The sequence below is a fragment of the Quercus lobata genome, chromosome 2 (genome assembly GCF_001633185.2).
Source record: "Quercus lobata isolate SW786 chromosome 2, ValleyOak3.0 Primary Assembly, whole genome shotgun sequence".
In the NCBI taxonomy this organism is placed as follows: Eukaryota; Viridiplantae; Streptophyta; class Magnoliopsida; order Fagales; family Fagaceae; genus Quercus; species Quercus lobata.
In genome coordinates, this window is record NC_044905.1 from 66,326,095 (window position 1) to 66,340,447 (window position 14,353).

General features: G+C 33.0%; 1 protein-coding gene across 1 annotated transcript; it reads right to left on the bottom strand.

Annotated features, from left to right (window-relative positions):
* Positions 1-13,050: 13,050 nt before the first annotated feature.
* On the bottom strand, positions 13,051-13,962 carry LOC115968637 (metalloendoproteinase 2-MMP-like). The gene has a single exon (XM_031088082.1). It carries the CDS (start codon positions 13,960-13,962, stop codon positions 13,051-13,053), a length of 912 nt encoding a protein of 303 aa, XP_030943942.1.
* Between the last annotated feature and the right edge of the window lie 391 nt (positions 13,963-14,353).

Sequence of the window (14,353 nt, forward strand, 5' to 3'; positions counted from 1 at the left end):
ACGAACATATAGTGGCGTTTTGAAACTCGAGCTCCTTGAAATTGAGTTATAGGCAAAAAAAAGAAAAAAAATTGCATGTAACTCGACTTCATGGAGATTGAGTTACAAAACGCTACTATAAGTCCTTAAAACGTCACTATAGGCTTCTTAAAACGCCACTATAGGGCTCCAGAATTTTTTTTTTTTTTTAATAACTCTATTTTGAGAAAATCGAGTTTCAAAAGAGGGGCATTTCCCTAATTAGTTTGGGAAAGGGGGCAAAATGCTGGATATTTTTTTTGAAAGGGGCATTTGCCCATTTTCTCCTCCTTTTAACTGTATCAAGCTTGCAATTCAATTTTCTAGAGTTGATAGTTACAAGCATTATATTATAGCAGCTTGATCAAGAATTCTCATTTTTTTAGTTTCGTGAATTTGATTGGCTTAGTTTAGAATTTAGTTCTTAGGAGTCAAGTCTCATCATACGAAAATATTTTTCATAATATTTCCAACCATAAATGACATTGGGATTGCCCTAATCCCATGTTGTTTGACTTTGGAAAATTGCAATCTAATCTTCCCATACCTACACTACAACAAAATGTATTTTTAGTGACGAAAAAATTCATCACTAAAAGTCTAGTTTTTCATCGCTAAGAACCTTTAGCGACAAAATCTGCTAATTAGTGACGAAAATCATTTCGTCATTGATACCCCGTCACTAAAAGTCCTGGCGACGAAAAATTTCATCACTAAAAGTCCGATTTTTTTAAAAAAAAAACTTTTAGCGACGAAAACATTTTGTCGCTAAATATTTTCCTCGCTAAAAACACTATTCAGTGACGAAAATATTTCGTCACTAAAAATACTTTAGTTTATTAAATCATAGTGACGAATAATTTCGTCACTAAAACTATGTTCGGGCACAAATAGTGATGAAAAAGTTCATTACTAAAACTATTTTTAAGAAAATCCAGGCACATATAGCGATGGAAATTTTAATCACTAAAACCATTTCTTATAAAATTTTACTACATTTAGCAATGAAATATTTCATCACTAAAACAATTTTTTGTCGCTGTATTTGTGATGAAAAATTCGTCGCTAAAACTTATTTTTTGTTTTTATTTTTTTCATGGCTTTGATATTAACCTGTACCCTATCATTACATTATTAAAACCTCACATTTGAATAACACATTTATTTCAACAACACATTTATAAAAAAAGATTCATACATTCCACAAGTAAAAAATAAAACAAGTATCCAATTCAAACTCCTTCCATACAATAATTGTTTACAACACATACAATAACTCAAGATGTTTTATAACAATACAAAAAGTGTAGTATAATATAATTAGAACTAATGGAAGATGTCCTCATATGTCTTCAAGTAATGCCAAAAGTAAATCCCCTAAAAGCCACCAATAAGAAATCAGCACAAATATAAAAACAATACTACATTAAAATTTTAAAGTAAAAACATTAACTATGTGATAAGAAACATTTCTAACAATGCATTAAGAGTAGCCACACCAATGAATTAAAATCACAACTCCTAATGTATAGGTTGTAGAAAGCAAATATAGATTTTCAAATGTAATATAATACAATTAATTTCAAATACTGCATAAAAAAAAAAGTAGTCACACCATGTAGTGTGGGTAATTGCTAAAATAAAGTACTAAACAAAAAGTGTTTTAACTTGAAGTTGAACCACCCCATAGGTAAGAGCGTCATCATAACCCTTGCTCCTCAAAAAGTTAAGAATATTCTTTTGGACCTCTTCTTGCTTAGCCCATGCCTCTTGGTCCTTAGCTCGCTCCTCTTGGTTCTTAACTCTTGCCTCTTTGAGCTCAATTATCACATTTTCTAGTAGTTGGATATAATCCACCGAGGAATTAGATGAGGTGGTGGTTACTAGAGAAGAGGAAGGTCTCATGCCAAGTCCTTTTATAATACCAGACTTCTTCTTAAAAACCAAGTTTGAGATTTCCTCTTGTGTAAGGGGAATTGCATTAGGATCTTGACAATGATCCTCTTGCACTTTGAGAATATTTTCCTATCATTTGAAAGAGAGAAAGAAACAAACAATCACAACATTAATACTACATATGTTATAGCTTTACAAACATGATAGGGATGAAATGATACACATACATATGTCGCTTCATCCTCATGGTGTATCCACATATTTGTATTTGAATTGAAATGAACATCTTTGAAGATTTTTGCTAATTTAGGAACTTGACCGTCATAATTATTTGTCTGATTAATTAACATTCAAGTGTTAGATAGATATACTTAATTAATCACAACATGTAATATACTAAGGTTTAAGAAAATGAAAAAACACGCACCTCCTCATCAACCCTAATAGCAAGTGCCTTTGTCCTGCATCTATGTTTGCCTGAAGTTTTCTTCCTATTTTCAGAGTTCTTTCTTGATTTTTCTAATAAACAACATTCAAGATATTTATTAGATTATGAATAAAACAATATACATTTACTTCATCTAAGTATTAATCTAATTAGTTGACAACATAATATAGTAAACATTGGATAATAATAATATACGCATAAATAATTTACTAGCCAATCCTCATTGGTCCATCTCCCATCAATGAGTTCAGTCCACTATTCAAGTGTGGCATTCTTTTGCGGGTGGCTTCTTGCATAGTCAGCACCATGAGATTGTACAAGCTTTTTATAAGCCTGATGCAACTTGTTGGAGTTGGAACTCAATAATATTCCATATTTTGTATTTAATGTTTTCGTTATCAAGTTGGAATCTCCTTGTAGCTCAAACTGATCCTGTAAAATGAAGTGTATATGTATTAAAAAAAATATTATTATATGAATTTAATATGCTTAGTGACAACAAAGATGAGTCAGACGTTATCAATGTAAATTTATCGCAATATTTTGAAGCACCACATCTCTAGTAGCAGCATCAACATTTTTCCAATTTATCACGTTGTAACTGGACAAATTATTTCACACTTGTAGGCCAATTTGATTGACAAGCTTGCACGCATTCTTCCCAACAGGAGCATCATACTTTGCAGCTATACGTACTAATAGCTTACCACTTTTTTCAACAAGTGCCCGTACTGCTATACCACGTATTATTCCACGGGTATTTCTGCTAGTAGATCCTATTTAAACATTATTAATGTTAAAAAATTATACATTCTATGTACATCATAGCTAAATTAAGTGAAGTATAATCTCAATAGTAAAAACATGGTGCAATTGTAATTAAGTATGTTCTATATAATTACCAGTCGTGCTAGTTAATGTGCCGGTAGTTTGCACCTCCGCACTAGAAGAACTTTGGGTGGGAGGATTTGCTTCAAGAGGTGTTTCCTTAGATTGGACCACCGAGATAGATGCCTCACCTCGCGAGCGTGTAAGTTGTCCTGGTGTCATCTGTAACTAACAAACATACATATAATGAAACAACAAAGTCATTAAAAGTAATGAAACAATAAAGTTATTATCATCTATTGTACCTTATGAAACATCTATTGTACCTTATGGAATACAGAATTAGATGACTCATCATCATTGTCATCGTCACCAATAGGTGGTACATAATCATCATCTACCATAACACTATATTTACTTCTTTTCCCTTTTGCACAATTGGACTGAGCAGAATCCTTTAGAGAAGTTGAGATGTGCTTCAATCCCAAAACATCAATTCTTTCTTAGTTTTGCCTCATTCTATCCAATCTTGTCATCTTATACCTCGGTATATTGTGAGTGTATTTGGCATTTTTAGACATTTTTTGAAACTATGTATTGACATAAAAGATAAGTATAATTGCTATTAACTTAACATCATAGTCCACACCATTGTCCATATCAAGCAATTCACAAGTCCAAAATTTGAACACAATTGCTACTAACTCAACATAACAAATGACCACATCAATATCCATATCAAGTTTAAGATAAATACAAAACATCTCAATAACAATTACTACTAACTTTACATATCATAATCTATACCATTATCCATATCAAGCAATTCACAAGTGCTAAATTTGAACACAATTACTACTAACTCAACATAACAAATGACCATATCAATATCCATATCAAGTTCAAGATAAGTACAAAACAATTGCTACTTAGACAAGCATAAAACTTTAAGACAAGCACACAATATTTAAGACAATTGTTATGAACTCTATATATCATAATCCATATCAAGACAAACATTAGGTATGTCATGCTCTTCATTTTGATTAGCATCTCTTGAAGTTCCATCTTCAAGAACGACCTCAGTTTCAACATCACCCATACAATAATTAATAATATTGTCCTCAACATTGATAGAGACAACATCAACAATCACTTCTTGTTGGAATGCGTCACTATCTTTTGTATTATCATTGGATTCTCCACCCCTGACTTTCGGGACATCAAACACTCCCCTATGTTAGATGGATTGCACAATTTTCCAAGGTTCACCCAATTTGGTATCTTGAAGATAAAAAACTTGTCTCGCTTGACTAGGAAGTATAAAATGGTCATTTTCATACCACCGACTTATAACATCAATGCTTGTGTAGTGTGCATCAGTTCTTATCTTTCTCCTTCGACTATTGGTACTAGTATTGTACCATTCGCATTGGAACAAAACAACTTTATGGCGAAATACATACTCCAATTCCCAAATTTTGCACACAAGACCATAGAAGTCGTGCATTTTTCCCTCATGGTCCTTTTCGGTACATACACCACTGTTTTGGGTTACACGACGATTGTCTAGGTCCTTTGTATGGAACTTTACACCATTGACCATACAAGCTGTGTACTCCTTCACATGTGGCATAGGACCATTTGCTAATGACCATAACTGTTTAGTAGTTTCTGGTAACTTGTTAAATTTCAATCTATTCATCTATACATCTATAATGACATACAACAAGTGATATTAATTAGTAATAAGTAATGATGAAACTATTTAAATATTTAATTTTTATTAGTGTGTGATTGAATTTCAAATGTCTTACATGTTCACTTGGGAAACTTTTGTCGTTGGATTTGAGTTATGGCTTCTCCAGTAGGATTATACAATGTGCTTTTGTATTTACTGTTAAAAATAAGATGATTTATTTTCAGCTAAGCATTGCAGATAATATTCAAAACTTGATCAAATAATACATGCATATGAAATCACATACTTTAAATAAGGCTCTAGCTTAGGACTATTGTACAACAAGTACCAATGAGTAGTATCAAGCAATGCACAAGACAAGTTGCCATCATTTTGCCTACCACCTGTAGGTCGGACAGTCTGTGAAAAAACTATTAATCATTCTCTAAATTCACCAAAATCTTCAGTTCTTTCTCTTCGATTATGCACAGTTTCAATCCCATCAATATACAAAGACCAATTATTAATACATTCTTTGAGAATGTAAGTCTCTACAATCGAACCTTCTGGTCAAGTTCGGTTGGAAACGTATCTTTTCAATTTTCCAAGGTATCTACGAGGAAAAAATACACACATTATGTGATTTAATACCACATGGGAAAGATGCAATTGGTGGATGCATCAAAGGATCTAATTACCTTTCAATTGGGTACATCCACCGATATTGTACCGGACTTCCTAGAATTGCTTCTCGAGGCAAGTGAATAGCAAGATGGACCATAACATCAAAGAATGTTGGAGGAAAGAACCTCTCAAGCTTGCATAGTATAAGAACTATATGTTCTTCTAGTTTCTCCAAGTCATTCTGCTTTAGAGTCCTTGAGCATAAGTCTTGGAAGAAGCTACCAAAATCAAACAGTACAATACTAATGTCTTTATGTGCAAACTCTCGCAACCCAATTGGAAGAATTTGTTGTAGTAGCACATGATAGTCGTGGCTTTTCAAACCAGATAATCTACCATTTTTTGCATTCACTGACCTTGATATGTTGTCTACATAGCCATCCGGATACTTGACTGATTTCAAAAAGTCATAGAAACCATTCCTTTCATTTGGGCTTAATGAAAAGAAAGCCCGAGACTTGTCAACGTGTGCCTAAAGTTCATATTTTGCAAGTCTATCCGTTCCTTGTTAGTATCCTTGTTTCTCCCTTTAATGCCTAACAAAGTACTATAAGTACTCTCACTAATGTTCTTCTCCACATGCATGCCATCAATGTTGTGCTTAAGCTTTTTATTTTTCTAGTATGGAAGCTTGTACAAAATACTTACCTTTGACCAATTTGGCTCCCCAATGAGTTGTCTCTTCTTGTTACTTGGATACTGAATGTTCAATATGTGTATAAAACACTATAAACATTTAGACTCCCAATTTCCAAAATATCAATTCAAGCTTATTATCAAACAATTAATGTGTGAAATATGAACATAAGCATATAACAGAATTGATAAACAATCTAAACCAAATAAAGTCACATCCATAGCAGAAATTAAATGGTAAAGATTAAGGGAAGAGAGATGCAAACACAAGGACAACACAACAATGTGTTATCGAAGAGGAAACCGAAACCCTCGGTGTAAAACCTCTCCGCCCCCTTCCAAGCGGTAAATAATCCACTAAAGAATGTAGTTGGGATACATGAACAGTAGAAGACCCTCCAAGCCTAATTTACCCAGTGTACCTAAGCCCTCCAAGCTCTTACTCCAACGAGGTTACGTCGAACCTATTTCTTCTTTACCTTACCGGATTCCGTTATAACCCATAACATTAATCAATGTGAATTGGTTCCTTTCGAACTGCTTCCCAAAACACCAAATAGCCTTCTCACAGATATGGGTATGGTGAGAAAAGGATTTGGTTAAAGAACCTCTCAAGGATGTAACAATGGAGAGGGTGAGAGTTGAGGAATTTGAAGAGTCAGTATGTAAAGATTGTGGATGAGTCAATCTTGTTTTTCTCTAGGGTTTCTCTCTCAAAATTTTCTTTGGAAGCTCTCAATATTTCGTGGGTATAAGGGGTATTTATACTGGAGTGAGAAAGGAATGCGAAGAGTTAATTTTTCCATAACAGAGTGGATTGGCGACTTGGCCTTGCGACTTGATTGAGTCGCGAGTCCAAGCCGCGAGCTAACTAAATGGCCAGTCTAGACTTTTTGTCCTGTAGTGCTACAGCTGGCATGACGGTTCAGCTTCTCTGCATGCTTCACTCGTGTGCATCTTCTGGTGGCTTGCAAACCGTGAGCCACCCGCGAGATCCAGCCGCGAGTCCCTGCTTCACTGCACAGTCTTGAGCATTTATTCACACTCTCTCACACACTACCCTTACATGATTCACACCTAAACACAGGGTTACTAATTGCTAAATTACAAGCAAATTTGGCACGGAATAAAGCCAATAAGACACGTTACCAAATCTAGGATAGTCATGTATTTTCCAAGTAAAAGAGGAAAGATCTCAAATAACAAAGCATGGCTAGGTCCAGAATAGGGGAACCTCCCAGTTATTACTCACTTAAACTAAAAGCTTACAAAGAAACTACACGATAAAAAAAAAAAAAAAAAAGAAGAAACTTGTTCGATCAAAGTCCTCAACCAACTCTCCCACAATCAAACAGAAGCTTTGTTTTTGTTTATTTTTCTTGCAGTTAGCAACATTCGCAACATATTATTTCTTAGGTTTGTGCCTATTTGTTTGGTTCCCTAGAAACTTATTTTTAGAAGTTTTTCATTTGTTTAGTTCCTTAGAAAATGTTTAAGGAAATGAAAAATATTGAATTATTTTTATTTTTGGTTTTAGTTCTTATTTTAACTATTTTAAAAAAGTTCTTATTTTAATTATTTAAAATTTTCAGGCTATTTTATCTGACTTGGAATAAGTAAAATCATGTCACGTATTCCAAATGAATTAACACTTCATAAACTTACGTGGCACTTAACAGACCCATTATAATAATAAAAAAAATTAACAAAGGGGCTGCTGATACAAATGGAGTATAACTTCATGGGGTAAAATTTAAAATTTAAAATTTCAAGCTGTAAAATCCAAAAACTCTCAATCTTTAAGGGAATAGTTTGCACTTTAGCTAAATTTATATTGAGGCAGCTAATATGAAATTTAAATTAATTACATGAGCTAAATAAGTTAAAGTTTATTTGAGTGCCTCAAGTTTCGAATTTACTGTTTACGTGATTTTCTAAATATAAAGAAAACTGTAAATATAGATTAGTTGCAAGTTGCAATAGCAATTTTTATCTCTATATATTAAGAGGATTCAAAAAGTTAGTTATAACTTCAGAAAATGTCCCTTAATCTAATTAGATAATCCTTATTTAAAAAAAAAAAATAAAAAATAGGGTTAAATTGTAATTCAAATAAAAAAAAAAACCCTACTAGAGAAACTTTTGTATAGGGTGATTGTAGCATTTCCATTTGTGTATATATATATATATATATATATATATAATGGTTTATGTAACATTCTATTTTTCTCAATATAATAATAGTAGAAGAGAATATAATAATTAGAAAAGTCATATATTGCAACTTAAGAAGTTTGGTTCAATTTTTTGAAACTGTGTTTTTTGAAAAAGTGGTAGTTTAAAAAGTGTGGCATAAAATTGTGTTTTATTAAAAAAATAGAGTATTTGGTAAAAGTTGTTAGAAAGTTCTTTTCTAAAAAGGTGACTGTTTGTTTGGTAAGCACTTATCAAAATTGCATTTTGAGATATAAATTACCAAAAATGACAATATATATATATATATATATATAAGGAATTCTTTATATTTGTGTTCTTTTATTTTTATTTCTTATTTTTTTAAGAATTCATACTTGTTGGTTTACGTTGTTAATAATAATAATAATAATAATAATAATAATAATAATAATAATATTATTATTATTATTATTAGACAAAAAAAAGGGGGGAAAAAAAACCTAATACTCTACTTGTAAGGCCACGTTTTGGTTCCTAAGCCCAAAGGGTGAAAGGATTTAGGCCCAAAGAGCCCAATACAATGAATTTGTAGAGAATGAGTTAGAAAATTAGGCTTTAATGAGTTGGATAACAATTATAATAGATCCAGATGACAAGAAAACAAAGATAAACTGGTTTTATCCAAAGAAAATCGTCCTTGGCAAGGTCCGAGGATGTTAGTTCTAGTATATATTTCTTTTGAATTTGATTACAAGTTCAACTCTTGTTGCGACAATGTTTTTCTCTCAATTCTCCGATCCCCCTCCCTTAGGCTCTTCTTTCTCTTTTATACTGTATCCTCCTTTCATCTCCACCCTCCACCTGTAGACCAGGTTGTTGGCGTTAATCCTTGTCCCATCTACACTTTCTTGAAGTCTCTGGGAGTAGCTGTAAAGCTAAAAAATTACTGTTCAGGTATCACTTCCACATTAATGCGGCCAGAGAGTTAGCTGTAGAGCATTCAATGTAGTGGTAGCAGCTTTCTCTTAGATATTTCATAACTTCCCTTTGTCATGTGCTTTCGTGATATGTATCCTTATCAATAGAATCTCCCGAAAACGTTGCTCTAGATGGCAGACCACACCTTCTGACCTCTAGTTTGCTCAGTTGAGGAGGCATTCCTCCTCAGACCACCTTCTTGAACCCTCATGACCAGACCCCTTTCTTTATTCACTAATGTGGACTTTCATGACAACGTTTACCTGTCCTCGGAATACTAGGTGTCCTCAGATCGGGCCCCTGGCCCAATATATATACACACACTACTAGGCCTATCATACCTACACTACTAAAAAAAAAACCTATTATAAAAATAATAATAATAAAAACAAAAAACCAACCCCACAAACCTAACCCAGATATCTCTCTTTGCCCATTGAGTTCTCTTACTCTCTGTTTCTCTTTTTGATATGCTCCAAACTAAGACACCCATGGCCAAATACACCAAGCTCCAAACCTAGACACCTATGGCCAAATAAAACAAAACTCTCTCTTTGATCTACCTAGAAACCCACCTTGTTCTTCCTGATCGAGTCCATGACTTCCTTTAGGACACTCTTCATGTCATCATGCATGTTGTAGCGCTCGAAGTAGATCGGTATGTGCATCGCCTTCATCACCTACTCCATCGCTTCGGTCAGCAAAGGTATGATCTCATTGCATGGGATCAGCATCACCATGTTGAGCTTCGTTGTTGGGTCAGGGCATGTAGGTCACGAATCGGGTTTGGTTGAGGATCAGTGAGGTTTGGTTGGATTTGGGTTGGTTTTAGGTTACGAAATTGAACGAGATGAGAGTTTTTTTTTTTTTTTTTGGGTTACTTGTTGCTGTATTTGGTTGCTAAGAGAGTGGGGAAAAGAACCATTCAGATCACTCTCTCTAACCTGGGTTTGTTTTTCCCTGTGGGTGTTGGTTTGTTCTAAATTTCTGGGTTTGGTTTTTTCATGTGGGTTTGATGATTTTTTTTTTTGGGTTTATGGGTTTGATTTGTTGGAGGTTTCAGTGGAGGATAGGGATTTTGTATGAATTTTTGCATGTTTATTTGCTAAGAGTACAAGAAAAGAAAAGAAAATCTTGATTATTTTAATTTTCTGGGCAAGCCGAAGAACATGTTACCCCTTGTTCTTCCAAAAAAAATGAAAAGAAAAAAAGAAAAAAAATTTAATTACTATTTTTAATTAGATTGTATTTTATTTTATTTTTTCAATTAAAATTAAAATTGAGACATTAATTTTTTTAAATTAATTTTATGCTGATGTGGCATTTTTAAATATTATTTTAACAACCATGTCAGCATTTACTATGCAAATAGTGCATTTTGTTTGCCACATAGATAATTTCTGCTACTGAGATGACGGCAGGGACCAAAATGGAAATGATTTTATGTTTTTAGAGACTAAGGTAGGCACAAAATCAATTTAGGAACCAAAATGAGATTATGCCCAAAATGTAGGGACCAAAAGTGTATTTTCACCTAATACATAAGTTGATGTGGATGATTTTTGTGGTTGATTGTGAAAAATTTGGTCCTTATGCTATTTTATACATACTAATAAGAATGCTCTTAGTACCACCCTAGAAAAGATTCCTAAAGCTGTTACTGCTACTTTACACAGGAACTCACAATTTTTCTTTACCACCACACTCTGCGATATTATAATTGTGGCAAAAAAGTTGTAAAATAGTTTGTAGTCCTATATTTTTTCCTTTTAAGTTTTGTAATTTTAAAATTCAAAATTTATTTGCATCAGTGCTTGTCTTCCACATTTATTTATTTATTTTTGCATGTCTTCCATTTGTTCGCTTCTTCCTTATCTTATTAGTTTCCTTTTCTTTACTTTCCCCCACTCATAACCACACACATCTCTTTCTCTGTCCCAAAAAGAAGAGCAGCATTGCAACACCAAGCCACCAACACAAAAGTAACAGTCCACCCTAATAAGCTCCTCCATGCTACAATTACAGACATTATCTTTCACTCTCACACATAAATACTACCATTACATCCTCAACCAAATTAAACCCACAAATCTCCTAAGGCTTTACAACTCCAATCCAACCTCCCATCTCCATTCTCCAATGCTCTCCTTAACTATGCTGCCACTTCCAACTCCACCACTCCACCCAATGAATCTCTTTTTTGTATTTTATGTTACTTAAAGTTTTGGGTAAAATTGGGGATTCAAAAAAAAGTTAAAGGCAATATACAGACAATATGCAAAATAATCAACGATAACATGGAAAACAACTGTGCATTTTGGAATTCCACCTCAAATGGTTCAATGCCAAAGTGTTACAACTCACAACCAAACTTATGAATATGTTTAGTTATTCCATTACAACATATTTTATTTCTAGTAATAAAGATTACAATTCTTGCTATAATTCTCATTCAGTGTAAATGTGCCCTAATTTTTTTTTATCCTTTCACAGCACATTGTGAATTCATGCATAAATGTTGTATATATAGGTATATAAATGGATAGGTTGTAATAATGATATTTGAGTTTGGAGAGTATTGTTTCATAAAGTGAAAATTCAAGTTCTGGAACTTTTTAAGTGAAATTCAAACTAAAGGATTTTTGATCAGTCAAAGCTTTTGCTCAATCGATCGAAATGATGAAGAAAATTGTCCAGGAGTCTCTGGATGATTCGATTGCTGTTCAATTCCTGTTCGATCAATTGAAAATCGAAATGAGCATTTGATTGATTGAAAGGAACTCTTGATCGATCGAAACACATAAAACTAAGTTTTCTGCAGAATTTTCTAGTAATTGTTCAGAATGTTTGAAGATGTTTTAAGCCTTGTGAACGGTGTTATGAAATATTTTGACTCTCTATACATACCTTTTGATGAAATATAACCCTATGGGTATAAATAGAGACTTATGTTTACTTGAAAAATAACAAGAATAGTAAATTAGAGAGAAACACGAGAAATTCTATGGTCATTCTCCAGAATTGCTATCTGTAGAACTCAACAACTTAGTTGTATTCTGAGGATAAGTTTGTGGTAACCCTTTAGCAACAAGAGTGTGGGAGCAAATATTATTTAAGGATAACGATTTTGTGCCTCCAAGTTATCTATTTTGTATTGACATTGTTCTTCCATCATTACTTTGTGTAATATCCCCAACAATAAATGTAGCCACATTACATATTGCAACTTTACTTATAGTTTCAGGTTAAAAACTATATATAATAGAGATAAAGTTTAGTTACAAAATTGTTTGTAGTTTAAGGTTATAACCTTACTTAAATATCTTTTTATTGCAGGAGATTTTGACAAATCCATCATTAGATTACATCTTCTTCTTATGTCTTCCATACTTGCAAAATTTCTAGAAAATTAATGATCAATAGCTATGTTATCAATAAATTTTTTTAATTGCAAGTTCTTTTAGTTTAAAATTATGCATAAAATATAAACTTATAGATCATATAGTAAATAATATCCGACTAACACAAAATTTGATTTGTGTATTAAAAGTGTAAAGAACATGTAATTTAATTAATGGTTAGATTTTTAAAATGTGTAATAATGTTTATTTTATTAAATAAAGTTGTAGTTTTAAGATACAGCTAACTTTGTAACTAAACTTTCTCCATATAATAGTTGGCTCTACTTCCTAACTGGCCGATATTGTTATCCACTAGTATATAAAACAAGTAAACCTTTCTCATCATCTGAACTCAAACCCCTCTTATTTTCTCCTATGTCAAAATAGGGATACATAATGGCTTTTTTAAGCTTACTATGACTAAGTCCAAGAATGTGCCCTATCTCATGAAGTGTAACGCCCTTCAGGTCCGTTTCATATGGTTTTAAGTTAAGACTGTTACTCCAAAACTCATCTGCATCAAAATGCATCCTGCCATTTGTTGGAGGATACGCATGAGCTAAAATGCCACTAATCCCATCAAAAGGATGACCGTCCCCGTGATCACCGTGGAAGAATCCTAAAACAATGTCAGCATCTCCAACTTCTTCTGTGAATTCAAATGTGAAATCAAAGGGTTTCTCCCACTCTCCGAAAGCATACGAGCAAGCTTCCTTTATGTCGGCCAAATCCAAATCAGGTGTAGCAACACCGGATTGAATAGCGTATAAGAGGTGACGCTCATTATATGGCCATTTTGGCTTACCAGCAGTAAATGAAAACTGTGGATGAATTAGACTACCATTATTGATACTATCAGCTACTCCACAACGCGGAATTGACATTTGTTTGATGGTGTCAGCATCAAGCTTTCCAGTAACCTTCAAATCAAAAAAAGTCTGGTATGTTTTGATGGCGACCTCCAAGTCCTCGTCAAACTCATCGTCTTCAATTTTGTTTGAATCTTTGTAGTTTAAGTATCCGAACTTGTTGAGGTAGAGCTTGGCTTCATGTAAGCCTAGCACCCTCAGACCCTTGTAGGATCCCTCTAGATCTTTGAAGGAATTGGAAAATTCTGGGATCTGACCGGCATTTATAAAGCTTCCTGATTGAATCACGAGAAGTTGAATTAAGAGAAGAAGGGAAGCTTTTGAAAGATACAATAGATTCTTAGCCATTTTAAGTCATGTGTAAGTCTGTATTTGTGATGGGAAAACTAGAATGTGTTGGTATTAATATAGTACTGCCTCCTACCCACGATGGTTACATACGGTAGATAAAGCATAAAAGGGATTTAATGCATTTTACATGATTCGTTTGTTTTAACATTAAAAATTTTTAGAAAATGAATATTTTTCCAAAAATTTTTATTTTATTTTATTTTTTTATTTATAGAAAACTATTAAATTTCCTATATTTAATAACATTCTTTAAATGATTTATTTATTTATTTATTTATTTATTTATTTATTTTTTTGAGAATCCATTCTTAAAATGAGTTGGAAAACTATTTTTGACTTCTTTTATTTAGGTGAGTTTGGTTTAGTTTTATGAAATTGTATTTTTTGA

Bases quoted from the DNA above. Each gene is read 5' to 3' on its own strand.
- LOC115968637 (XM_031088082.1), bottom strand. From the start codon at position 13,962: ATGGCTAAGAATCTATTGTATCTTTCAAAAGCTTCCCTTCTTCTCTTA.